The 26,808-nt window shown below is 42.9% G+C and overlaps 3 protein-coding genes across 7 annotated transcripts in view; 1 reads left to right on the forward strand and 2 right to left on the reverse strand.

The window, feature by feature from the left end:
- The window catches only part of GPR87 (G protein-coupled receptor 87), a 24,738-nt gene extending 12,794 nt beyond the window's left edge, over positions 1 to 11,944 (reverse strand). The window contains exons 1-2 of one of the 4 annotated variants that reach the window (XM_024769073.1): positions 11,079 to 11,157; positions 2,427 to 2,574 (exon numbers count right to left, since the gene is read on the reverse strand). The gene's annotated coding sequence lies outside the window, so the exon portion shown is untranslated. Of the gene's footprint in view, positions 1 to 2,426; positions 2,575 to 11,078; positions 11,158 to 11,309 lie in introns of those variants that run through there. The other 3 variants (XM_024769071.1, XM_024769074.1, XM_024769072.1) reach the window with 3 other exon arrangements.
- Positions 1 to 26,808, forward strand: part of MED12L (mediator complex subunit 12L) — a 313,136-nt gene that overhangs the window by 194,453 nt on the left and 91,875 nt on the right. The gene's annotated exons all lie outside the window — the stretch shown is intronic.
- Positions 12,082 to 26,740, reverse strand: P2RY13 (purinergic receptor P2Y13). 2 transcript variants are annotated; one of them, XM_024769083.1, is made up of 3 exons: positions 26,635 to 26,740; positions 25,463 to 26,177; positions 12,082 to 15,208 (listed from the first exon to the last, which is right to left on the reverse strand). In XM_024769083.1, exons 2-3 carry the CDS (start codon positions 26,160 to 26,162, stop codon positions 15,141 to 15,143), a joined length of 768 nt encoding a protein of 255 aa, XP_024624851.1. In that variant the 5' UTR covers positions 26,163 to 26,177; positions 26,635 to 26,740; the 3' UTR covers positions 12,082 to 15,140. The 2 variants fall into 2 exon arrangements, with proteins under 2 accessions (XP_024624851.1, XP_024624850.1); XM_024769082.1 differs by lacking the exon at positions 12,082 to 15,208 and having other exon boundaries at positions 24,154 to 26,177.

A 26,808-nucleotide genomic window follows, 5' to 3' on the forward strand; every position in this document is an offset into this window, starting at 1 on the left:
GGTGGGGAAGTAGGGGTGGAGCAGAGGGCTGATGACAGAGGGTTGGGTAATACTTGTGAGGTGAGGAAGTAAGGGAATGGTTTCAGACAACTCTTTCAAAAAAAAAGAACAAAACACTATGCTTACCATGGGAGAAAGAGAGAGAGGGTGGGGGGTAGAGGTAGATATAGTGCTGATGGAAGATTCTGCTAAGCTTCTCATTTCATGTCTTACATTTAAAAATATTTTTCCTCACTTGGCTTAAAAAACCAAAACAAACCCTTGCTCCTACCCCTGGCCGATATGGTGGCGGTGTGGTGCCGACCCCAGCTCTGCTGCCTTTCAGCTCTCTGACCCTCAATCTCCTCATGTGTACAGTGGCTGTGATGATGTATCCGTTATGGGGTGAGGTTAAAGTGAGAATGTTTATGAAGCATCTGGCACAGCTGTGCAGGGTATGGGCTAAGTCTTACAAGCCCCTGTTGCATGTTGTAGGTACACAGTAGAATGCAGTTAGTGATTGATGGGTTGGACACAGGGTGAATGAAACTCATTTCTCACAACCTGAGAACTGTTGCGTGGTTTGTAGTTTCAGCCGCCCCGTGAGGAGTCATTTGATCGTTTTGCTCCAAGAGCTTCGTCCGGTTGCCTCTGAGCCTCATCTGCCTGCTCTTTCTTCGACAGCAGCACCGAAGCTCCCGGGCCCCCCGTGCAGTTTACAGCAGAGCCGCTGTGCGTACTCTGCGCGTCCCAGCGCCTGCAGGGTGCTGGGATGAGCATTGCTTCAGCTGTAGTCATGCGCTTGGGCCCAGGATCTCACTGATGGGCAGGAGCCCTGTCATGCCACCTACTGCTCCCCTAGCTGAGAGCTGACGAAACCTCTCAAGAAGGTGATGTCTGTGGCAGTCCTGGGTTTCACAGCCATTGCTGAGGTTAGATAGCATCGAGGCTGAGAGGAGACCTTCTAGGTTTTCTCCAGCCAACCATTGATATGATCCTTTGACTATTAACTGTGTTGCGATGTTGTTAGTTGTAAGCTGGCTTTTTTTTTTTTTTGGCGGTACGCGGGCCTCTCACCGTTGTGGCCTCTCCCGTTGCGGAGCACAGGCTCCGGACGCGCAGGCTCAGCGGCCATGGCTCACGGGCCCAGCCGCTCTGCAGCACGCGGGATCCTCCCGGACCGGGGCACGAACCCGCGTCCCCCGCATCGGCAGGTGGACTCCCAACCACTGCGCCACCAGGGAAGCACTAGGCTGGCTTTTTAAATGAGTGAAATGAAATGGTAGAAAAGGATGAACATGTCCTCAGTGTCTCCTTTATCTTAGGCCTTGAACGTGGTGCTTGATTTCTCCTGCAACCCTCATAGCAGCCCGTGCCCTAGGTGTGTTTTATTCCCATTTTCTTCCCCAGCTGGGAAGATCTGAGGTGTAGACATGTTAATTAACTTGCCCTGACTCACACAGCCAGTAATGCGTAGGATCAGCATTCCCATCAGATCGGACTGAAACCGTATCTGCAGTTTTTCCCATGATCCTGCCCTGGAGTCCACATGCAGAGCAGTTCTGGGGTTGATATTGGAGGGCCGGAAACGGGAGGGCCAGGATAGGGCAGCGGTGGGATTTGTTTTCCCTGTCAAGCTCGTGAAGTAACTGCTGATCTTCTAAACTGGAGATGTAGTTTGGCTTGGCCTGAACCATGTGGAAAACAGCAGGAAATTTCACTTAAGAATGCAGATTTGGATCCTATCTTGGAAAAGAAGATCTGCCCACAGTGAGCGTGAACAGTCCAGCAGTGTTCGCTGACTCTTCCCTTTGGAGAATATGCTGTCTGGGTCACCAGCTCACGGCCTCCTCTGCTGACGTCCCTGGGCCTCCTCACTCGGGAGCATTGCTCGCCAGATCCTGTAGACGCTTGATTTCGCAACTCTTGGTGCGTTTATCGTTTACTCTTCTATGACGACATTGGACCTATATGGATCATCACATGTTCTACGTTGACTATAAACATGCCTTTCTTCCTCCCTCTCTACCAACTCCTGATTTTTCTCGCTTCGGTGACCAACACTTAGCATTCTTTAAAGAAATGACTTTCCTGGTACCGCTCAGCAACCCAGAAAGAATAGTGGCAGGAGATCTTGTTGTCTACTGCACACCCGAGAATTAATTAATTGTCACAGTTGAACTTTTCTCTGTGCCCAGCCCTCTAATGAGGCCTTTAAGTGAAAATCCTAACTGGTCGTATTGTTAAACTGCTTTTATGGTTGGAAAAATGGAGATTCTGTGTCTCAAGGAAGGAAAGGTTTATTAACGGTGGAGCAGAGGCTTGACTGAACCCAGGTGCGCTGGATGCGCAAACCTCCGCTGTAGCCTGGAAGGGCAGTGGGAAGGTGCAGCATCAGCACCCGGGGCTCCGGACCTGCTGCGATGGGCACACAGCTTTGTTCTCACCGTTCCCGGGCTAGGTCTCCACACGGGCGGGCAGCTGCTGTGCCGGGCTGGGGAACTCCCTCCTCAGCAGGCAGAGCCGGCAGGCGTGCGCAGCAGGCCATGCGATCCTTAATTCTCCCCGGCTTCCCAGGGCCTCGTTATTGCCTTTCTGGTCAAGATTTGAAAGATAAATGCCAGTTAAATGCTTGCTCCCCAGAGCAAGCTCCGTAGGGCTTGCTGCTCATGATATTTTGGACTGATTATTTGGTGACGGTGGTTCTCAAATGACAGAGTGGTAGTATAATTCTCTTATTTGTCCTCCACTTTTCAACGTGTTCTTAAGAAGCTCACATCTGGAACTGCAAGAATTTCAGATCTGAGGGGTTTTCTTTGGCGGGAGGGTGGAGAGGGGTCACTTTCTTGTAGAAAAGCTATACTAAGCCAGTAGAGCATATGGGAAGACTGCTGTAGTCCCTAAAGTTCAGTGGAGAGATGTAATGTTCACAAGACCCACCTAATGCAAAGCTTCTGGTGAAAGGTGCAGCCTTTCTTGCATTTTGGAATCACCTGTAACGTAAGAGTCTTTCCCAATTTAAGCCTGAGAGAGAGAGAGAGAGAGAGAGAGAGAGGGAGAGAGAGAGAGAGAGAGAGAATATGAGAGAGAGGAGTGTGTGTGTGTGTGTGTGTCTTCCAATGCTGCTAAGATATAGCTCTGCTGAAGGCCTTGGGAAAGAAACAAGTTACCTCACCGGGTATATTGACTTCTTTCTGTGATAGAATTAGGTCACTGTATTCATAAGGCACTTCATTAATGCAGGCTTGGAGTCAGTGAGCCAAAGGTGTTGGAATGCAAAGCACACAGCCTTCATTCTGGGTTTTCAGGTACTACCCTGAAGTTCTCTTTGCCAAGTTATGCTTGACACCTGTAGCTTACAATTAAGCATGTTTTGGTTCACATTTGGATTTAACTTTTCTTTTTCCAGGTGACCTCTGATTACTTAGTTACTCACTCACTCACTGATTGATGTGTGGGGGGAGGGGGAGGGTGGTGTGAACTGGGTTGTAAACCCCTTGAAGGCAAGGTTTGTGTCTAATGCTTCCTTATAACCTTACCCCAGACCTGGTCATTGTGCAGGTGAAGAGCCTCAGCGCACTTCGACAACTTGCTCAACGTCACACAGACAGTGAGAAGCAAAGCCAGAAGATGAGCTCCAGTTTTTGTGGCCCCAGAACAGGCTGCCTCTCTGCTGTGCTACTTGGCTTGATCAGTGGCACCCCAGAAGTAGCCTGGATGGTGTCCTGGACCTCAGTGCAATCGGCAGGTGTTACGTTTTTGACTGAGTCTTTGGCTCTGACCCTGGGCAAAGCCTTTTAGCTCTCGGAGCTGGAGCTTGCCTGTCTGTGAAATGAGGAAAATAATAAATACCTGGCCTGGCTCCCAAAGGAGCTGTGAGAATCTGGAGAGGTACGATGTGCAAGTCCATTTTATATTGTAAGTGCTGCAGCAGTGTAATTCATGGCAAATATTTTTTCTGCTTAACGATGAAAATCTTATTACTCATATAGTCAAATTTTATCATTTCCTTAATTGAAATGTATATTTTTGTGTTCTGTTTAGGGAAAGTCTAATGTATACACGGTGAAATTCTGGACTATTAATACAGAGTTAGCTGGTCAGAGAGGCTACAGTCCCAATAGCCAGAGTAGTGGTTTTGAATGAATCTGTTCTAACCCAAATGCATTTCAAGTGGCTTCTGGTCCCTTAAAAAAAATTCTCAGAATCTAAGACCCCAGGTAAAGTCTTCAGTTGTTTGATTACCTTTTACCAACCTATTAAGAAAGGAGAGTACTTTTCGCAGGCTTATGGAGATATTGTTCTTTGTTTTCAAAGGGTCATTCCATGGCTTAAGCATTATACTTAAGGGTCGTAATTATTCTTCACGGTGATGATGGTAGTTGCCATGGTCACCATTCTAATGAGGTCATCACTATGGTTATCTGGGTTGTGGATGAGTGGGTAGGTGTCCTCAAGGCCACTCTCAATAGAATTGGGTGTCAAGTTAGCTACCCTAGTTTTTCGCATCACAGTTTAACGACACTGCAATGCTTTTTATTTAAATTAACGAAGTAAGACAGGTACTAAAGAGACAAGTCTTCCTTCCGTTTCAACCCCTACTGTCAATGGTAAAGATTCTTTAGTGAGGTCTTGAATCCTAGTGGATATTGTACAGTTTTCATCGGCATCAAACCCTCACTCTGTCTCATTTTTTTCCTCTCATAAAAACAAGAAATAGGAATTTTTGGGATTAACAGATACACACTGCTATATATAAAATAGATAAACAACAAGGACCTACTGTGTAGCACAGGGAACTATATTCAATATCTTATAATAGCCTATAACGGAAAAGAATCTGAAAAAAAGTCTGTCTATAACAAAATCACTTTGCTGTACACCTGAAACATTGTAAATCAACAGTACTTCAATTTATAAATAAATAAATCCCCCCACCCCCCCCACCCCAATGTAGCAAAAAGATCTGGCATCACACATAATTTATTTTGTATAATGTGTGTGTGTGTGTGTGTGTGTGTGTGTGTGTGTGTGAATACATACACACCCACATACATACATATATAACATTTTCTTTAAAGTAGTTCCTGCTGTCAACTTCACTGGCATTAATTATCTTTTTTTCTTTATGAACGAAGTGAAACAGTACAACCCAGGAAGGGTAGAGAGAATAGGAATTGGCAGGTGATCTCACGTAAGGCATGGCCAAAGACCAGGAGAAAAGCTGATCCAACACTGGTCCTCTGATGTTTCTAAACAGCTCACTGTGAAGTGAGGGGACTAAAGCGACGGACTGCAAATTCAAATAGAGCCCCAAATCTAATGTCAGTGAGAAAAGTGAGCCAGGTGTAAGAAGAAACAATCGCAGCACCATCAGGCCAATAAAATACAGCTAACAGCTTCGGTGTTAGGAAAAATGATCAGGAAGGCTGGGGGCTGCGGTGAACTGGGGAGTGTTGCCCCACTCCCGGGCTCTGGGCTGTTGCCATGCAGATGTGTGGGTCACCTGCCATGGGACTATAAAAAATGGATTTTTATATAAAATTGCATGAATTTTAAAAATTTAAATTAAAAAAATTCTGGCTTAATTTCATTAAAACAGACCAAATAAAGCTGGTTTGTGGGTTACAGTTCGTGACATCTAACTTCACGGTGGGGCCGCCCCAGGTCTCTCCGTGGGGTTTCTACCAGTACCCTGGGGGACCTAGAGCCTTGTTACCCAGTGCCAGCTCCAAACCTGCCCCTCATTTTTAGTAATTTCCCCCTCACTTAATATTTTCCTTTTCACCTGAAATTGATGAGCTTGTAAGACAAGAGAGTTCATTATAGGATTTTAGAACTTAATGGCATTGTATTTACTTTGGGATGAATACTTTCTCAAAAGCTCTAAGGTTTCTTCTTCCTTGATGCTGATGCATTAGGTTGAACGGAAATGGAAATGTTTTTATAGATGGCATTTTCATATGGTCTAACTTAACATGTCTAGCACTTGGGAAATTTTGGTAATTGGAATCAGGTATACTGGGGAGAAGGGGGCAGAGCGATTCTGCTCGATGAATTGTGAAGAAACAGCAATGTGGTAAAAGTATGTTCTACCATCTGCCTCCGTAGGATGGCTTCGACTGAGCTTTGAGCTGCTATCTACATGCGGTTGCCCCTTTTCGTTGTTGTACTGGTGGCTGTGGGCACTGTGTGGATACTTTTTTTTCATACCACAAAATATACATAGACATTTTGTTTCGTCTTTGCAACAGGAAATTAGAATGTTTCGGGCTAAAGGGAAAAGAGAATATTGATGTTGAAGAGATGAAACCGTACTATTTTTTGAACAGTGATCATAATTACATTGATCACTGATACACTGATATAGCAGTTACCTTTTTGACGGCATCCACTGTTCTTTATTTAGTCATATTGCTATGTATCATACGGGTTGTACCTAGACAATTTTGACACAGTGCGAGACTTTGTTTAAAGTTTTCATTTTCCAGGACTTTTAACATGCTTGGTTGAAACAACCAAAAAATAATGTAGCTGTTATTATTTGAGGCTTGCATGTTACTGTGAGCCATGAGTAGCCGCAGGGTACCCAGTCACGATATGAAGGACCGGCCTCTTTATAAATACAACCAGTAAACAATTTCGCAGCTTTTCCAACTTGTCCTTTAGTCAGTTTATCTAATTTGCAATGAGCTTTGAGAAGCTCATTGATGATTTGTTTTCAGTTTCATGTCTAACCTTTGAGTTTGGCAGTTATGAGGAGGAACAGGTTTGGACAGGCAGGTCTTCCACCTCAGAAGGAGTGTGGCAGGCCCTAAAATGCCTGCAATCTTGAGGTAACTCATGTCCATGAATTATTTCCTTGGGTCTCTTCTGTCAGCTCTCAGCCGGAGAGCCACACAGCTCAGTGCTGACAGCCCAAGTGTTTTTCTGTTATGATTTTTCTTTCTTCAACTAGATCATAAGCTCCTTTAGTGCAGGGACCTTAGAATATTTTGTTCCTGCAGCCCCCTATTATACCGGCTTCCACTTTGGAAGCAGCCAGAATCTTGATATTTTTAGCAAAGGGTTCTCTTTAGACTCAGGGACTTGAAAAGTGGAGTTTCAGAAGACAGTTTGAGAGCCAGTAATATCTCTAACCTGAGAGCATGTCCAGACTACAGGCAAACCCTCCTCTGGTAGCTGAAAAGTCTGTGTTTCTGTCTTGCTAGTCACAACAACAACAAAGTTAATAAGCGTATGGGTTCAGCAAATGCTGACTAATATTATTTTGTGCCTAGAACTGTTCTAAATTATTAAGATAAATATATATATATATACACACACATATATATATATATATTTTTTTGTGTGTGTGTGTATGTGTGGTACACGGGCCTCTCACTGTTGTGGACTCTCCCGTTGCGGAGCACAGGCTCCGGACGCGCAGGCATTCTGTCTTGCTAGTCACAACAACAACAAAGTTAATAAGCGTATGGGTTCAGCAAATGCTGACTAATATTATTTTGTGCCTAGAACTGTTCTAAATTATTAAGATAAATATATATATATATACACACACATATATATATATATATTTTTGTGTGTGTGTGTGTATGTGTGGTACGCGGGCCTCTCACTGTTGTGGACTCTCCCGTTGCGGAGCACAGGCTCCGGATGCGCAGGCCCAGCGGCCATGGCTCACGGGCCCAGCCGCTCCGCGGCATGTGGGATCTTCCCGGACTGGGTCACGAACCCGTGTCCCCTGCATCGGCAGGCAGACTCTCAACCACTGCGCCACCAGGGAAGCCCTAAGATAAATTTTAGTTTATCAAAAAGACATTGGAATCAAATTGCAGATCTGCCACTTACTTAGGCAGGTCATCTAACCCCACTCTGCTTCAGTTTCCTCTTCTGTAAAACACTCATATAGGATTGATTTGAGCATTGAATGAGGTATTACCACAGTATTATGTCATTCAAGCCTTATAGATCTTTTATTGGAGCTTGGCATCTTGGAAAAACTCACTATATAGATGCTTCCTGAGTGGTAGTAAGAATAGTACTCCCATTTTTCAAATGAAGAAACTGAGGCTTGCAGAGGCTCCTTTCAGCAGACATGTGCCGCTGGAGCTCACCCAGGCTAGCACACCTGGTGAGGGCACAACCTGGATTTGAACAGAGGTCGGTCCAAGTGCTGGGCTCTTAACTACTCTTTTGCTCCTATTTCTGCGCAACCCGGTTGGGGGAGGTTCATGTGTTCATTATAATCTGATGTCTCTCCTTTGCGCAGACTAGGTAATCAAGTAGCTCCAACTTGATTGTAGGGCATGATGTGCCCAAGACAGCCACTTATCTACTTCAGTCAAGTAGTACAGTAAATAAATCACAAATCGGTACAATTTTACCTGTTAAGTTACTGACCAAAAAAAAAAGAGGTCCCAAATAGCAAATCCTGAGTTTGCTTAGAACGCTAAAAAGTAGTGACTGAGAGCATGGTTGACTGCAGGCAGACACGGTTCAAGGTCAGAGCTCTGCTGCTTACTTGCATACCACTTAAGCCTCAGTTTGCTCACCTGTAACACGGAGGTAACAGCAGTATATGTCTTCAGGTTGTGTGAGGTTTTCTAAGAAAATAATCTATGTTAAAATGTGAAGTAGTCTTGGACATATATTAAGGTATCAGTGCACGTTAGTGATTGTTGTTTCAATAATAAGGTTTAGAAGGACAGTTTGTGTTGTACGAGTTCTATCTAATACATTAGAAAAAGTCATTTAAGGAGTTACCTTCTTCCAAACTGTTGGAAATTATTATTAGAAATTGCCTTATAAGAGAAATTATAGAATCACTGATACGTACGACTTAATGTGATGGCTTATACCAAGTGAAACTTTATCAGCGCTCTCCTTCAAAGGCATTTTTAGTGTGAGGCTTTTCACATTTGGATAATAAGAACGTCAATGAGAGTTAAGATGTGCTAATTACGCACAAGAGGAAGAATAAACGTTCTGTTCTGCCCGTGTATGAGGAGGTTAGAAAGTTTGGAAATTGTTGCCAGGTTGGATAGGGGCTTGGCTTTAATCAATGGCCCGAAGCAGAAGGTTTGCCTCTCGTTTCTTGTTCACCGTGATGTTTTCCACGTGGTTCATCTCATCTACTTTTAAACCACAGGGTCTGGGTTGCCTCTGCTCTCTCCTGTCTACTTCAGATAGTCAACAGCTCTAGGAACTGCAGTTGGCCCTTCCACTTGTACTAATGCAGAACTTCCCACCCGAGGAAGCAGGAGCAGACTGTCTTCATCTCTGCCTTGCAGAGGAAGAATCTGGGGCCTCTAAAGAGGTTGCGATTTGATTAACATCACATAGCTGGCTGGGACAGAAAAGGGGAGGACCAGTCTTCTTCCTCATCGCTGACTCTACAGTGTCCTCTCCGGCATCTGCATGTGGTTCAAGCCTTGGGTTCTTGTTAGCCAACCCTAGTGTCTCAGCACATCACCTGGATCATGGGAATCTAGCCATACAAGGGGCCTCAATCAACCATCTGATCTAATCCCCTCATTTTACTGTGAGAGGCATCAGTGAGCTCCTGAGGAAGTTAAGAGGCTCAAGTCGGACGTAACTTTTGACATTGTCAACACCCACACCCCGGCTGGCCTTTCTGCTCTAAACCAAAGTCCTGTCCCATCCTGTGCACACAGCAGCCCCCTGGAGACTGTGGGATGCTCCCAGGTGATTTCGCCTAAATTTCACCTCCCTTCTATCCTGCCTTCACCACCATTCCTTTTATTGGGCTCTGAGGGCGTTTCATGGGTTTTCCTAGTTTTTCCTCTGCTTATAGGAGTACAGAGAACAAATGGCCATCCGTGTCTCTTCCGTCTTAAGTTTCTGTGGCATTTTTTCAGAGGACAGGGCTATGGGTGACATTTTTTGTTCTTAAAGGAAGTGAAACCCTGAGATATCAAGGAAGGAAGGAAAGTAGACAGACTCTGAAGGGGGGCACAGATACCACTAACCTAAATAAAAACATCCATTCTAATTTAGTTTTTCATCTCCCACTCATATCCCGGAGTATAATAAGCCCTCCCAACATTCTGTCTCTAAGCCAGGAAATTTTTGCCTGGGTCTCTTCATGGAATAGTTAGGATTTTCTGACTAATCACTTTTTCTTTTCTAGGCTCCTTCCTTAAGTATATGGTACTCAGCAATCTTAACTGCTCCCCCAGCCCCTTCTTCTTAACCCACATATACCTGGAACACTTTCTGAATAGGTGTTGGAAACAGTAGTCTTAGGATGGGATTTTGCTGAAGGACTAAAATAACACGTCCCCTTGATCCCTTAGCTTCAAGGAGGAAAAGAGTGTTAACCTTGAACTGGCAGAAATAACAATACAGTATAAATAAGATAATAGTATAAAATGAAAAGTGTCTGGCTCTGTTTGGCAATATGGAACCCAAGTTTTTGTTGTTCATTTTGCTAGTAAATCGGAGTCTCTAATCAGAATTATGAAAGAAAGTCCTTGTTAAAAAATGGTAATATACCTAACTTGAAAGCAGATTCACTTTGAGAATACGATAGAAAATTCCGTAGCAGATAAATCTTAACCTAGTAAATCGAAAAGTCACCCTACGTTAGGCTCACCTATCTTTCAAAATCCTTATTATAACTTAGAAGAGTTCAGATCTCCTTGCTGGCTTCTTGATTCCCTCAATGAAGTAAAAGCTTCCCCGCGACTTTGAATGTGAACCAGACCTAAGCTGTTCCTAAGCCGTTCGTCACTAGTTAGGCAGTTTTCTCAGCGACTTTCCTGACATGTTTTAACATGATCTCTTAAGGAATCAGAAAGAGGATTGCCCTGTTCTTTGTGTTACAACGAAACGATTGAGATTCTTTTATCAAAATGAGGCAGTTAGGAGAGAAAATCATCTTTTTCTCTTTTGATCTCTTTTTAAAAGAAAAGTGAATGAAACGAATTTCAGTTTGGGGTCTTGGGAAACAACTATAAGGGACATTGGATTTTACTCAACTAATAAAGCAAATGTGATTTAAAAATCCACTTAGTAGAAGTGATTTCCAAAATACCGTTTCCACGTTTGAAGGCACAGTGCACGGTTTGCGTTACCTGCCTCCCTGAGCTGGAAACCGTGAAGTTCCATGAAGTACGATGACTCTCGTTTCAGAAAGTGGTTCCTCCCAAAGAGAGCTTGTGGATCTCATCCACTTAGCATTCTAACCCCCACTTTTTCTTCAGACCTCAGGTTTAAGCAGAGGTATAATTATACTCTTAATCAGGGCTGCGTCCTACCAACCGTGGCTTTTAAGAAAATTTAAAAAAAAAGACAACTTCATTTACCTTTCATTGCGGTAGCTGGCTCTCCATTCACCTGATACGGGTGTCTTCAAGTCGAAACAGGCTTCTCAACTCTGATTAAGAATAAACCTTGAAACTAAGGTTGGCAGGGAAGTTGTTTTTTTGTTAAAGCGTAAAAAATAATCTTTTTTTTTTCCCCTGCCGGAGAAGGTAGGTGCTCCCCTACCCACCTTGAGATTGTTCTTTGGGGCACCCTTTCAAACTCTCCTGCTCAGAAACAACTGGAGCAACTTGCTCTCTTGCTAATAGAAATGACTCACACCTGAGAGTAGGTGAGATTTGTAGACTGGGGAAGAACATTTCCTGAACCTGCAGGAATCAGATGGTGATTCACCAGAAGGGAACACAGAGGGCTGGAACCCACAGGGCCAGAGGGCTGTTTAAGGAGGAGGAAGGCATCAAGCCTCACGTTGGGCCCTCTTAAATCAGACCCAGTGTTTAGGGTTTTTTGGGGGGTGGGAAGGGAACTCCCTATTACTAATCAGAAAATATGCATTTACAAACCTTCCTGCTAATTAAATTTTGGATAAAAAGGAACCAGAATATCTTTTATAAAAGACAGATCTTTCATGGTATTATTCAGTGTATTAAAGACAAATTAATATGTGTTTATACTGGTGATCAATAACTTGGGAAACCTGTTGTCTTATTCAAGAATCTGCTGAATTCCATATAACCTGCTTTCACCTACACAAAATTATTTTAAATAAAGTTATTTAGGGGGCGAGTTTACCTTATCTCTTGAATTCCACAAGACAACTTTTATTCTTTTAAAAAATCTTCCCACAATGATAAATTTATATAATCGAATCACTTTTTCCTATTTGTAATTAATTTTAGAACTTCCAAAAAATTTCCCAGAGACTCCAAGATTTTCTTGAATGCAACATTCAAACAAGTAAAAAGAAATGAAGAAAATATCACCAAATGAAATCAAAACTTGTTACTATCATGGTTGAAGAGAAAGAGAAATGAAAATAATTAAGGAGGAATATTTTTTGAAGCTAGTAAATAATAGGTATTACTTAGTGTTTACTTATGCCTTAAGGAAATAACGTATATGTACTAGTTGGGTTTTTTCCTGTGTTTATGCAGAAAAACAAATGTATTTAATTTAAATACCAGTAGTTGAATATCAAAAGTTTGTTTCTTCTGTTGCCTTTTCCTAAACAAACAAAAACAGACAACTAAAATTGAATGGCTTTCCATTCAATTTTAAGTATGTTGTGGATGAGTAGCTAGCCCTAGGGAAAGTCTCTGAACAAAAATTAGCCAACTTAATAGTGGCTCAGTCGTATAAGAAATTGCCACATTTACTAAACCATCCTTCGTTCAGGTTGGACTCCGCTTTGTGCCATTTGGTACTACTTCTCCAGGGATTTCGCTTTGAACATTTAAAGCCAGTTCCCTGCATCTTGAGCGGGGCGGGGGGTGGGGGGGGGAAGTTACGCCATGCAGGCCTGAGTTTGAGAGACTTGTTTTTTGGGGGTTGCACTTCTTGCCGTTTGTCACTATGATCCATAAACAGTAAATGATGTACTGCTCAAACTGGGAACTCTGCCAGAATAACCAACTGCCGGTCTTAAAAGCATCAATTCAAAGGAGCACATCCCGTTTAGCCTCCTTAAAAGTATGTTGGGCAAAGACCTTCTCTGCAAGTTCTGGGGATTATCACCCCACAGTTCCAGTGGTGGGCGTGAATTCATGTGGAAGAGCTTGTGTGGACAAATATTTCACGAGCTCCTGTTGAGGGAATAAAGGCAGTTCTGTTACCTGCCTTAAATTTTAATACATTGGTTACCTGGGTTAACTTCATCCTATTACTGTCAACTAACTTAATACGGTTTTTCGGTTTGTTTGTTTTTTAATGTTAAAGAAAATACCTTTCCTCTGTTACATCGCTGCTGCTAATATTTTTCATGTACTATTCTGTTTTGAATTTGAAGGGAAATGTTTTGATAATTCAGGGTTATACACCTTGACTTTGTATGTGTTGGTTTTGTATTAAGAGTTCCACAAGGAGGAGGGAAGGAGCTGGTGTCAGTGCAGTAGGTGGCCCTCCTTTTCTCCTCCTGAGGGTGGGCTGGGCTGGGCATGGACTAGCCTTTTCCTGGCCTTAGTCACAGTGGGATTGTGTATTTAAAAGCCTCTTCGGCTGGCCATGCAAAGTCTTGTAGTGAGAAAGTTAACATGAGGCACCCTTTATGCATTTGTCTTAAAGCACGTTATGCCGATCTCAAGTTGGGACTTGTTAAAGCTGGTCTTAACATAACATTCAAAAAGGGAAGTAGTACAGGTTTAGTCAGAGAAGAGTGTAATGCTTTGATGAAAAGAGCAGCTAAGAACCAGTCCATAACTTTATTTGTTCAAATCACCAAAAGTTTAACCTGCATAATTTTTTTTCTGCCGATTTTTATAGCAAGTCTCACATTTCATAAAAGCCACAGGAGACTTTATAACAATAATTATCTTGCTGCTTCAATGGAAGATCCTATTAAATGCAAGGAAGCTATTTTAATAATATTGTTTAGCTATTACAAACCCCAAATTTATTTTGAATATAAGACGATGTCCTAGGATATGTGTTTGTGTTTCTCTACCACCACAATGTTTAAAAAAATTTTTTTTGTTTCATTTTTTATTACAGGTGATTTTTTTCCTTCTATAATAATGTTACTTTTAAAGACGTTAAACCTACAGACAAGTTGAAATTATAGTTCAAGCAGATTTCATCTAAATTTTCCCATTGACATTTTTCACACCCTCCCCCTACCCTCCCCCTCAACACACATATTTGTGGGGAGACCTGTTTGAAGTTGCAGTCATTGTGACAGCTGTCCCACCCCTAACTACTTCAGCATGTATTTCCTAAGAACAAGGATATTCTCCTACCTGGAAATTCCCTGGTGGTCCAGCGGTTAGGACTCTGTGTTTTCGCTGCCCAGGGCATGGGTTCAGTACCTGGTAGGGGAAGTAAGATCCTGCAAGCCACACAGCACAGCCCCAAAAAAAACCGACAAAAAAAGGGGTTTTCTCCTACCTACTCACAATATTCAGTCTGAATTTTGCTCTTTCTCAGTAACATTCTTTATAGTTTTTTAAGGCAGAACTAATCAGTGGTCACACATTGTGTTTTTCTAGTTTACTCTTTTATTCTTTAGAATAATCTTTCTGCTTTTTTTTTTTTTAATCTCCTTGGCTTTTGAAAATTGGTTTGCTCTGTATTCGCTAGGTCCATCCTGTGGGTCACTTAGTAAGGAGATGCTTTCAAATGTTTCTGAGGCAGTTTGAATATATTAACCTGAAGTCTACCTTGGGGTTTGGAACTTGGAAATCAAATGGAGATATCTATACTCCTGTTTTGGACAGAGACCTGGTTCGTGGATCCAAACTCACTTTTCTCTGGGATACTGGACAAACTCATTCAACTTTTTCCGGCTTCAGTTTTCTGTAAAACTAAGGTTCTGGTTTAATCACAGAATTTTAGATGAGAATTTCTATAACCTTTCAAAATATATTCTCAAAGAGACAGAAGCACTCAAGGAGAGAAGGTTTCTAATGTTTCATCCCTTTAAAGGAATGAAAATAGGTAATGGTGTTGATACGTCTTCCTGAATCCCAGAATAAACTTTTTTAACCCTATTCCCACCTCCCCCCCTTTTTAGTGTGAGGCACTGGCAAATGCATTGCTAAGGCTTACCTTGGTCTTCTAGTCATTTCTGCCTTGCATATGACCGCCTGCTCTCTCCTCCCTTTATTTGGCTTCGCAGCATTGGCCTGGACCTGGGCACAGTGTTGCTTCCTCCAACGCTGCTAGGCAGAGAATTGGCACTGCAGTCTAATTTTCTCTGTCTCTATAATCTCTGATGTATCCATTTTTTCTGAAAGGAAAATGCACACACGAAGGACCTCTTAGTCTTTCACAGTACATGAACTCATCATTACAAGACAAAGATGAGCAGGGATCTAATTGACACATAGCTCAAATGATCTGTCTGGGATGCCCATGTCTTTTGCATGTAGCCAGAACATACAACAAGGGCTGCAGTAAAATCCTCTCCAGATCTTCCTGTCCCATCTCTCTGTACACAAAAATCGCTCTAACTGTGGCTCACCATCCAGTTGCTGAGAATTTGTGCTGAGTATAATTATTACAAACCCTTTAATGTTTCCTCGCTGAGATTGGTATCTTTAGGTCCCTGTGCTTGAATTACTGTGTTTAATCTGTCATTTGAAATGATTTGTATCTATTAGGTCTGCTTTCAATAAAGCAGTTACCTTTTTCTGGTATGAGAACTTCATGTGTAATGGTCAGTTAAAGGGGAGGGATGGTTTGGCGATTGACTCTGGAGATGTGCCTGCATCTGACCTCCGCCCTCATACTGATACTCTCTTCTATACCGGGCCAGTTCCTCACTTTGGAAATCTTCTTGTGAGGGGCGGTGTCAACCTTGATAAGAGCTCAGTTAACTGGTGTCATATAGTTTCCAGTGTGGATTTCAGCCTCTCCACTTAGGTGCTTTCTTACTTTGGGCAAGTCATTATTATATCTGAGCTTCAATTTCTTCTTCTGAAAAATGGCTACCTTGTAAGATTTTAAAGTTTAAATGAGATAATATACTATAGGATAATTCCTACAGTGTTTGAAACTTGGTTGGTACTTAGTGAACAGTAGCTTTTTTTTTTTTTTTGGTCAGAGGGCAGAGGGAGAGTGAGTAAATGAATACGAACGGGGGTGTTTTTATGAATATAAAGTTGGAACGATTAAAAATTTAAAAACATTCTGCAACTAGAAAGTCAAGGTTAAGTTCATAATATTTTGATTGCCCTAAGGTAACCCAGGTAACGTGGATGTCTGACACATGGGTGTTGGCACACCCTTTTTTTTTTTTTTGCAGTTCGCGGGCCTCTCACTGTTGTGGCCTCTCCCGTTGCGGAGCACAGGCTCCGGATGCGCAGGCTCAGCGGCCATGGCTCACGGGCCCAGCAGCTCCACGGCATGTGGGATCTTCCCGGACCGGGGCACGAACCCGCGTCCCCTGCATCGGCAGGCAGACTCTCAACCACGGTGCCACCAGGGGAGCCCATGGCACACCCATTTTCTGACTGAAGCTGGTTCTCTTGGTTGTGTGGTTACACTCACCATGTGATTTGCGCCTCTGCTCTGTGGGCCATTTCACATGGAGCATCTTCACACTGTACTGCATAGGAAGCATGGCAAGGAGCTACTACTCCACCTATTCTTAGAAACCCTTGGAAAAGGCCGAGCTAATATAACAGCTGTTCTTATTTCCTCCTTGGAACTCTTGTGAACTGACTGGTCCCTCATGGCAAGAGTAGCTTGTCGTCCCGCCCTTCCTATTGCAGACTGGGGCTCTACGCCACCTCCTTCTTAGAGTGACCACTGACCTCACAGTTGTAGATTCGTCACATTTGACCTTCCCAGACTGTGGGATTCTGCTGACTCTCATTTCCTCCTCGAACCTCTCTTGTTCCTCAGTTTCCCAAGGAATGTCTTGGTGCTCCTTGTCGGCAATCCCCGCCCCCACAATCCCAGGCATCGTTCCTCTCTTTCTATCTCGTCTGTCCACGAGACTGGTGCAGCATGGCTTCTGAGGTGCTTAGCTCATTCCTTGTTCTCTCCCTTTCTTAGAAAAGATGATTCCCTTGGCTTCTGATCTAGCCCTGTCTTCAGAGCCCTGGATCCATATTTTGCCCCTACTGGCTGGACTCCTTGACCCAGCTCTCTCGCTAGTACTTCATATTCAACACACCCGTCATGATCAAGGACATCACCCAAGCTAATGTTCTTCAAAGCAATGAATCTCGGTTGGGAGGGGGTGTGATGGGGATTATGGACCCCATTGAGAATACATTTTGCATATCAATCACATACGTTTTACATGTAAACCCATACTCTCCAGTGATCTTGGACTCAAGACCTTTGTCTCTTTTTGAAAATGTCTCTAAGTTCCATGTCAGATTTCTTTCCCCTTGGCTCTCGCCTGCATTGATGGAAGACTTCTTTAACTGCTCTCTTGGCCTCAGTGGCTCCGTTAATTCAGAACTGCCTATTGCTGGCAAGTTGATTTTGCTAAAGCACGGCATAGAGAATAGTAGTCTTCACTTCAGCCACCTTCAGTGGCTCACGGAGAACTCCGAACACCCCAGCAACCCGGAAGTGCTGTGCACTGAGGTCCCAGTTCCGTTCCCAGGCTCGTCTTCCCCACGCATGTGCTGCAGCCTCAGGCCCTCCGTGGCCCCTGTCGCTCGGCCATAGCACAGCGCCCACCCTCACCTGAGCCTTCCTCCAAACTGCTCAGAGCACCGCAGGGTTCCCTTTCGAAGCCTCTGTTTTTCCCCCGGGGTCCAGTTCACACTTGCATCTCCGGTGAGCCCTTGCGCAGTTTCTCCATTTGGCAATCGCGGCCTTTTCCTCCGAGCTTCTTTGGTGAGCTAATTACATCTCTTATTCCACGAACCACGTTTGGATTCATTATGGTCTGTGTGCGGCTTCCAGGGAGGCCAAGGGCCCTGCACGAAGCACACGTTGAAGGAATGATGGGCTACATGAGCGAGTCAACCCACTCTTTGGGCTGTTACTCCTCTTAAGAACCAGAGGGGCCCCCAGAGGGCTCAAAAGGTCCATGGTTGTCTGTTCATACCCCTGAGCTGTTGAAACTTTTCCTGTGTTGAGACCTCTCCCTCCCTTTTCAGGAGCCCCCCTCTTCACCATTCTCACAGCTGGGGCTTGAGATGTCACCCCTTGAGGAATTAGGTTTGTCCCGACTATCAGAGAGGCAGTGCGGCAGAGCCATTGAGATGTGGTCTTGCGGCCACCTTCCGGGGTGTCTGTCCCAGCTCTGCCTCTGCTTGCTGGTGGGGTCGTGGGCACCAGGGTCAAGGTATCTGTTCACTTGGTGCCTCAGTTTTCTTTTCTTTTTTTCCTCCCCAACAGGGAGCCCTGTAGTATCTGTCTCCTGGGGTAATAGTGAGAAATAGAAAGGTGATAACCCTTGTAAGGTGCATACATAGCATGGCGCGTGGCACATAGCGAGCATTCAGTAAAGGAGTGTAAGGTCCTGGGAGGTGCTTGTCAGCTTCTAGGTCACGGATAATTAGCTGGCAGCATGCGGACCACTAGGGCCCACACGTGAAGGTACTGTTTTGTCGGGTTCAGGGAGTGTGAGGAGTGACTACGGAAGCTTTGAAAATAACAGGAAATATGGCGGAGTGGACTGGATTTATGATTTCTCTTGAAAACATTAGAAGATCTGCGATTATCAATACAGTGGTTAAGAACATGAGCTCAGAGGGGCTTCCCTGGTGGCGCAGTGGTTGAGGGTCCGCCTGCCGATGCAGGGGGCGCGGGTTCGTGCCCCGGTCCGGGAGGATCCCGCATGCTGCGGAGCGGCTGGGCCCGTGAGCCATGGCCGCTGAGCCTGCGCGTCCGGAGCCTGTGCTCCGCAATGGGAGAGGCCACAACAGTGAGACGCCCGCGTACCGCAAAAAAAAAAAAAAAAAAAAAAAGAATATGAGCTCAGAAGCCAGAGTCTGAATTAAGAGTCCTAGCCTTGCTACTTGTAAGTCGTGTGACCCCGTGCCAGTTGCTTAACTTCTCTGTTTCTCAACTTCTTTATCTCTAAAATGGAAATAACAATAGCACTTGATAGGCTTCCTGGGATTATTAAACGGACCAGTATATTTAAAGCTCTTGGCATGCTTGCCTGGTACCTAGTAAATAGTGAGTAATGTGTGCTGTTTCTGTCGTTGCTGATGCTGGTTTTACTACTGCTGTGGCTACCAACTAGCAACCCTGGGCCCCAGTTTCCTCCCGTGCCAACAGCTGGCACTGAGTAGTAGATGCTCCCCTAAGTGGGACGTGAACTTTCCAGGTAGCTGTAGTTCATGCCACTGCCTGTCACCTTATATCTGTCCTGCTCTCTTTGTAACAATGTTGTTTGTCTCCTGTTGACAGATCTCACCCTTGGGCACTCATGTCCAGGAGTGCAGTGCTGTGCTGTGAACCAGTCCTTACGGATGTATGAACCTCAAGGAACTTTTAGCACAGGGGTTCTTAACATGTGGCCCAAATCGATAGCATCCTTATCTCCTGGAAACTTATTCCCAGGCTTCACCCCAGACCTACTGAATCGGAAACTCTGGAGGTGGGCCTTGCCATCTGTGTTTTAAGAATCCTTCCAGCTGGCTCTGGTACCTGCTAAAGTTTGAAAACTACCGATTTAACACATGTGTCCTATATTCATATTACCTACATTTGGTTTCCATGTAAAATTTAAAATGTGGAGTTGTGTTTCCAGGCACTTCAATTGATTTGTAAGGGCTGCTGTCTTTTCAGTGTGTACTCCCTTAGCTATTAAACACAGCTGGGTGCGGGTTCCTCTGCTGTGGTGCTTTTGTTCTGTTAAGATCTAATCTATGTGAGCTTTGATCTATTAACTTACTGGAAGAGTACAGTTTGCCTGGGGTGATGGTCAGGCAGTTTTAGAAGGAAGACTTTAGAAAGTTATGGAATGAGCTGCTTTCAAATGCATATGGAATATATGAAGTGATGAGATTAATAAGACAATAATTATTTTATATTCTGATTCAAGATCACTTTATCAGCCATCTAACTTCTTTGAGTTGGGAATTCACACTGCTTCTCTGCCTCTTCCTCCCCAGCCTCTGCCTTTTTTTTTCATTATTTTATTTTTTTAACTTTTTATTTTATATCGGAGTATAGTTGATTAACAATGTTGTGATAGTTTCAGGTGTACAGCAAAGTGATTCAGTTATACATATACATGTATCTATCCTTTTTCAAATTCTTTTCCCATTTAGCTTGTTACATACTATTGAGCAGAGTTCCCCATTTTAAATATAGCAGTGTGTACATGTCAATCCCAAACTCCCAGTCTATCCCTCCCCCAACGCACCCATCCCCCCTGGTAACCATAAGTTAGTTCTCTTAAGTGTGTGAGTCTGTTTCTGTTTTGTAAGTAAGTTCATTTGTATCATTTCTTTTTAGATTCTGCATATAAGTGATATCATACACTATTTCTCTTTCCCTGTCTGACTTCACTCAGTATGACAATCTTTAGGGTCCATCCATGTTGCTGCAAATGGCATTATTTCATTCTTTATAATGGCTGAGTAATATTCCATTGTATATATGTATCACATCTTCTTTATCCAGTCATCTGTCGATGAACGGTTAGGTTGCTTCCATGTCTTGGCTATTATAAACAGTGCTGCGATGAACATTGGGGTGCATGTATCCTTTCAGACCATGTTTTTGTCTGGATATATATCCAGGAATGGGATTGCAGGATCATATGGTAGCTCTACTTTTAGTTTTTTAAGGAACCCTCATACTGTTCTCCATAGTGGTTGTACCAATGTACATTCCCACCAACAGTGTAGGAGGGTTCCCTTCTCTTCACACCCTCTCCAACATTTATTATTTGTGGATTTTTTGTTGGTAGCTATTTTGACTGGTGTGAGGTGATATCTTATTGTAGTTTTGATTTGTATTTCTCTAATAGCGATGTTGAACACCTTGTCATGTGCCTCTTGGCCATCTGTATGTCTTTGGAGAAATGTCTATTTATCCGTTGCATTTCTCTACACTAACAGTGAATGATCAGAGAGAGAAATTCAAGAAACGATCCCATTTATGATCTCATCAAAAAGAATAAAATGTGTAGGAATAAACCTACCTAAGGAGACAAAAGACCGGTACTCTGAAAATTATAAGACACTGATGAAAGAAATCACAGACCACACAGACATATACCATGTTCTTGGATTGGAAGAATCAATACTGTCAAAATAACTGTACTACCCAAGGCAATCTACAGATTCAGTGCAATCCCTATCAAATTACCAATGGCATTTTCCACAGAACTAGAATAAAAAAAATCTTAAAATTTGTATGGAGCCACAAAAGACCCCAAATAGCCAAAGGAATCTTGAGAAAGAAAAAAGGAGCTGGAGGAATCAGGCTCCCTGACTTCAGACTGTTCTACAAAGCTACAGTCATCAAAACAGTAACGGTACTGGCACAGAACAAAAAAAATATACATCAATGGAACAGGATAGAAAGCCCAGAAGTAAACCCATGCACCTGTGGTCAATTAATCTATGACAAAGGAGGCAAGATTATACAATGGGGGAAAGACAGTCTCTTCAATAAATGGTGCTGGGAAAACTGGACAGCTACATGTAACAGAATGAAACTAGAACATTCTCTAATACCATACACAGAAATAAACTCAAAGAGGATTAAAGACCTAACTGTGAGACTGGACACTATAAAACTCTTAGAGGAAAACCTAGGCAGAGCACTCTCTGACATAAATCGCAGCAATGTTTTTTGATCTGTCTCCCAGAGTAATGGAAATAAAAATAACAAATGGGACCTAATTAAACTCAAAAGCTTTTGCACAATGAAGGAAACCATAAACAAAATGAAAAGACAACCCACAGATTGGGAGAAAATATTTGCAAATGATGTGACTGACAAGGGATTAGTCTCCAAAATTTACAAACAGCTCATGCAGCTTAATACCATCACAGCAAACAACCCAATCAAAAAATGGGCAGAATTCCTTCCCCTTTTACAGTAATTTCTCTTGGTTTCTGAAGACTAATCCTGCACGGGACAATATCCTCTCCCACTTCCCCTGCATCAGGGGTATTTGGAAGGCCTTATCCAGTCAAAATGATGACAGTTTAGCTTTTGACAGAAGCCCTTAATTGTGCTCTGAGCTTACAGACTTCACCAAAGCTACTAATGTTTTTTTCCACTTTTTCCTCACTTCTATGTCTCATTAATGGCTATGGTATAGTTCCCCATTCTGTAAGTTTTCTAGATTTTAGTACTTGTGATTGCTAGTCTGGGAAGCTCTCCTCAAATCGTTGTTCTTCATTTTGTGAATGTGATTTTAAGCTGACTCTTCTCTAAGTTCTTGGTAGATTATTTCAATCTACACGTCAGGAACTCTGCTTTTGACTGTAATATTATTATAATGCAATGAAATATTTGCATTTATGGTGGACACATTTCCTGTTGAAATTTTATCTTGAAAGATCTTTCTAAAAAATTCTATTCATTATCTATATCCATTCAGTGTATTTTGAAAATATTATTAGAGCTGAAATACATGGGTTACATTCCCAAGCATAGTTTGAAATGTAGCTTAGATGCAGTTATTTATAATACACTATTAGCGTCTGCTCATGATTGTATAGTGTACTCAGTAAAGGTAACATGGATTTAGTGACATCTCTAATAGTTATCATGACTTAATTCTTTTATTTTAGCAAATGAAAATCAGATGTCAAAGTACTTTCTAAGCGTTTTGGTGATGGTAATATGCTACAGTTACAAATTTTACTTAACCAAAACCAACAATACATAGCTAAAGCATTTTGTCAATAGCTTTAAGACTGAGATGATGATAGACGTTAGCCCCCAAGCTATACGTGTACTGTTTAATAATCCTGCTTCCTTCCCAGTCATTCACTAGTGAACCCAAGAGCACCCATACTTCCCAGGCCCCTGTGTACATGCATAGGAGACCAACTAAAAAGAGCTTGAGCTTTCAAGAAGTTTATATTATCATTTGATAAGAAAAACATCAGTGAAAATTGGCTTCCCTTTTGCTTCTCTAGTAGGTAAAAATAAAGCCAGTTTGGCGTTTTATCAAATATTTATTGATTGCACAGTGAGACACAATTTCTGCTCTCAGAAGTACACATAGGGTATTAAAAGAGTTGATACATGTATGAGCCAGTAATTACAAAGCAGTGTGATCATTATAATAATTGAGGTGTGACAACACACAGATGATGGAGTGATTGGGTTTGAGGTGGTGGTGGGAATTTAGCCAGATGAGATTTCATGGTTTAAGTGATGGCAACTTAGGGTTCCACGGATGGATAAGAGTTTTCTTGGTGAGTCAGAGGGAAATTTACAAGTGCAATGACATGGGGGCAAAAAAGGAGCATGGCATTTTCTGATAATTATAAACTTATACGAGAGTATGAATTTCCAAGGATGGAAGAATGCTTAGGAAAAAAGGCCAGAAAGGTGGGCAAGTTCCAGGGCCTTCAGGGCCTTTGAGGCCATGGAAAGAGGTCTGGGGTTCACAGTCCTGATGGTTGTATTGGCACTAGTGACACTTCTACAGAGCATGACTACTCCTTTGTACATTTTATCTAGAAGGTGCAAATCAGCATCTACAATTCCAGATAAACATACTTTAGCAGCTCTTTTTTGAACCACAGAGGGATTCAGGAAAACATATGGAGGTAAATAAGTACAAGTAGGTCACCATCCTCTAAAACTTTCCCAGTATAGATGTTACTGATCGTGGGTCAGCAGTTCTATCTATATGTGTACCAAGAATGGCATAACGATGACATATTCTATTTAAGACATTTGTAATTTATCCTCTGTGGGAAGTATTGTGGGAGATACCAAGAAAACATGACATATTTTCTGTCTTCAAAATATGTTGTCTTTCTTAAAAAATCCTAACCATCTTTGGGGGATGCAGTCAAGAATACAGCAAGCTAGGGACTTCCCTGGTGGCACAGTAGATAAGAATCTGCCTGCCAGTGCAGGGGACACGGATTCGAGCCCTGGTCTGGGAAGATCCCACATGCCGTGGAGCAACTAAGCCCACGCGCCGCAACTACTGAGCCTGCGCTCTAGAGCCCGCGGGCCACAGCTACTGAGCCCGTGAGCCACGACTACTGAAACCCGCGTGCCTAGAGCCCATGCTCCGCAATGAGACGCCACCACAGTGAGAAGCCCCCGCACCACAACGAAGAGTAGCCTCCACTTGCCACAACTAGAGAAAGCCTGCTCACAGCAACGAAGACCCAATGCAGCCAAAGATAAATAAATAAATCTATTTAAAAAAAAAAAAAGAATACAGCAAGCTAGTAAAAGGAACTCGGCATTGAGGGCCCTAACATACCCAAACAGTGGGAGAGGTAATTATTTTCAACCAGAGACATGAGGAAGGAGCATGGAGGTGCTGGCCCAGGAAGGCTTTGCTGAGTAGGTGGAATATTCCACCACCGTTAGAGTATTTGCTGGGCAGAGGGGGGATTCCAAAGAATAAGAATACAGTATTCTTGCCCTTGAATTTGTACACACTCAGGATGTAAGCGAAGTGTTACAGTACCATGTTTTATGTGGCTCAGTAATGCTGCTTGCGCCTCCTATGGTGTAGCTGCATACTGGGGAAGAGGCTGTTTGTAAGTGTAAGAAGCAGCACCTTCATCAGGTATCTGGGCTTTCTGACCTATTCCCCAGACACTTTACATCTAGCATCCCTTTCAACCTCTAGCCTCAGTTTTCACCAAAGGACTCACAAGGTGGGTTTTTTGGGTTTTTTTCTTTTTAAATCAGCATGTGGGATACAAAAGCAGTAGCATTGTTTGAATTACATGTGCAGAAGAATGTGAGGTGTTTTAGAGTGGAGGAATATATTTTTTATAATTAGAAGATATGTAGTTTTAGGAATATACATTTCCCCATGATACATCTTTTCCAAAGTGTAAGTGAACGCTCTTGATAAGGTGACTTCTAGTGGCTGTTTGCTTCCTGTTGCATTCTCTTACGGATACTTCATTTCAGCTTATGAATAGATCTACGTGGAATTAAAATTTATATGATCCTTTCTGTACGCGAGGATAGTAAAATGTAAGAAAGCATTTGCTCGAAGCCATCTTTTCTTTCACTGCTTACATTTGATTTCCAAGTAAATTGTCTTTTGAAGTCTTGTCAGTCAATCGTTAACCATGATAAAGTTATCAGCTTAGGGTTATATTGTCTGACTGACTGGTATGATTTTCCTGGGTGGATGCTGCAATCTTTCTCCCTTTCATACATGGTAGCCTCTCTGTGAATTTTTTACATAAGAATATATATATTAAGGGATCCATGCAAATGTTAGTTGCTGCCAAAAAAAGGGTTGTTTCTTTAGCTAGAAACAGTTGATTTTGCAATCGACAGTCAGTCTTACGGTTGGTTTGACTGTGAGTATATGGGACTCTGGCGAAATGAAATGGAGCGAAACACACAAAGAAGACAGCCACGACAACAAATACTTTACCTTCTAGCCTTTTGCTGTTTTTGCTGCCCTTCCTCTTGGACTTTCTATAAGAATTGTATACCTTTTTTGCAATCACCATATAGAATAGAAGCATTAGGACAAAAACAGTCCAGAAAATGAACTGGGAAATGTAGTTCACCACTTCATGCCATTTCAGCCCAAGAGGACCCTTTAAGGAGGCACACTTTTTCACAGATGACGGTGTTGCTTCCTTGTTGCTTAAGATCATATTTGGCAGGGAGAGGAGGAACAAAAAGAGCCAGATGAGGGTTGAGACCACTTTTGCAAACGCAGGTTTTTGTACGAAAAATTTTCCAAAAGGTCTGATGATCTTGAGGAACCTGTCAAAGGCTATGAGCCCCAGCAATGTGATGCCCACGTACATGGTCTCGTAAAAGACGACGGCAGAGAAACGACACACAAAGGCTCTGAGCTGCCAGGGTCCGAGGCGCGCGTCTGAGAGGATTTTAAACGGAAGCACGAGCGTCATTATCAAGTCGGCCACCAGAGTATTTTTGAGGTAGACAATGAAGGTGGAGGAGCTGGGGATGTAAACGAACACCCACAGGGCCAAAGTGTTCAGCAGGGTGCCCATGAAGAAAACGACAGTGTAGATGGCTGGGAACACCAGGTGCACTGCCTGCATGTCCCTGGGGCACCTCTCAGACCCGTTGAAGCCCTTCATCACTGTGTCGTTCATGGTTTCCAATGTCAGCTGTTACACATAAACATACACACACAGTAAAACAAGAAGCATTTCATGATTTCAAAACACTACTTGTTAAAAGCAGACTTTAGGTTTGCAGCGTATTAGCACCTTAATGTATTCATCACATTTAATAGATCATTTGAGAAGTCCCATGTTGTTTCTGGCCAGAATTTTTTAAAGCACATAGTACATTTTTGGTACTTGTAACAGTACCATTACTTTCACACCCTTATGAAATCCAAATAACTGGTTCTACCCCATTCACAAGTTCGGCTTTTGGCATGGCAATAAAACAAAGCTGGCTAAGAGGTAAAGTTACTCATGTCAGATTGCTGTACATTATGTAATTTCCTAGGCTCATAATCTAAGGTTTGTAGAATGTTAACCTTAAAGCATTGTTTTTCCCCTTGAACATATTCCATCATTTATAAGCAAGCCACTCATAATAACAGCTGAAATTCACCTTTGTTTGGGAGGATACTCAGCTCAGTGTCTTCCGATCGAGGCAGTCATTAGTTCAGCCCATGAAGGGCATGTGAAGCAAATGTCGTTCTGCTTTCTTATACCCGGTTTCCTTCCTCATTTTCACGTGTGCAGTGTGATCCATTAGAACCTCTTCTTATGCAAACCTTTGGGG

The sequence above is a fragment of the Neophocaena asiaeorientalis genome, unplaced genomic scaffold, assembly GCF_003031525.2.
Source record: "Neophocaena asiaeorientalis asiaeorientalis breed wild unplaced genomic scaffold, Neophocaena_asiaeorientalis_V1.1 scaffold118, whole genome shotgun sequence".
Lineage (NCBI taxonomy): Eukaryota > Metazoa > Chordata > Mammalia > Artiodactyla > Phocoenidae > Neophocaena > Neophocaena asiaeorientalis.

Coding starts and splice junctions, on each gene's coding strand:
- P2RY13 (XM_024769082.1), bottom strand. CDS start 26,162: ATGAACGACACAGTGATGAAGGGCTTCAACGGGTCTGAGAGGTGCCCC.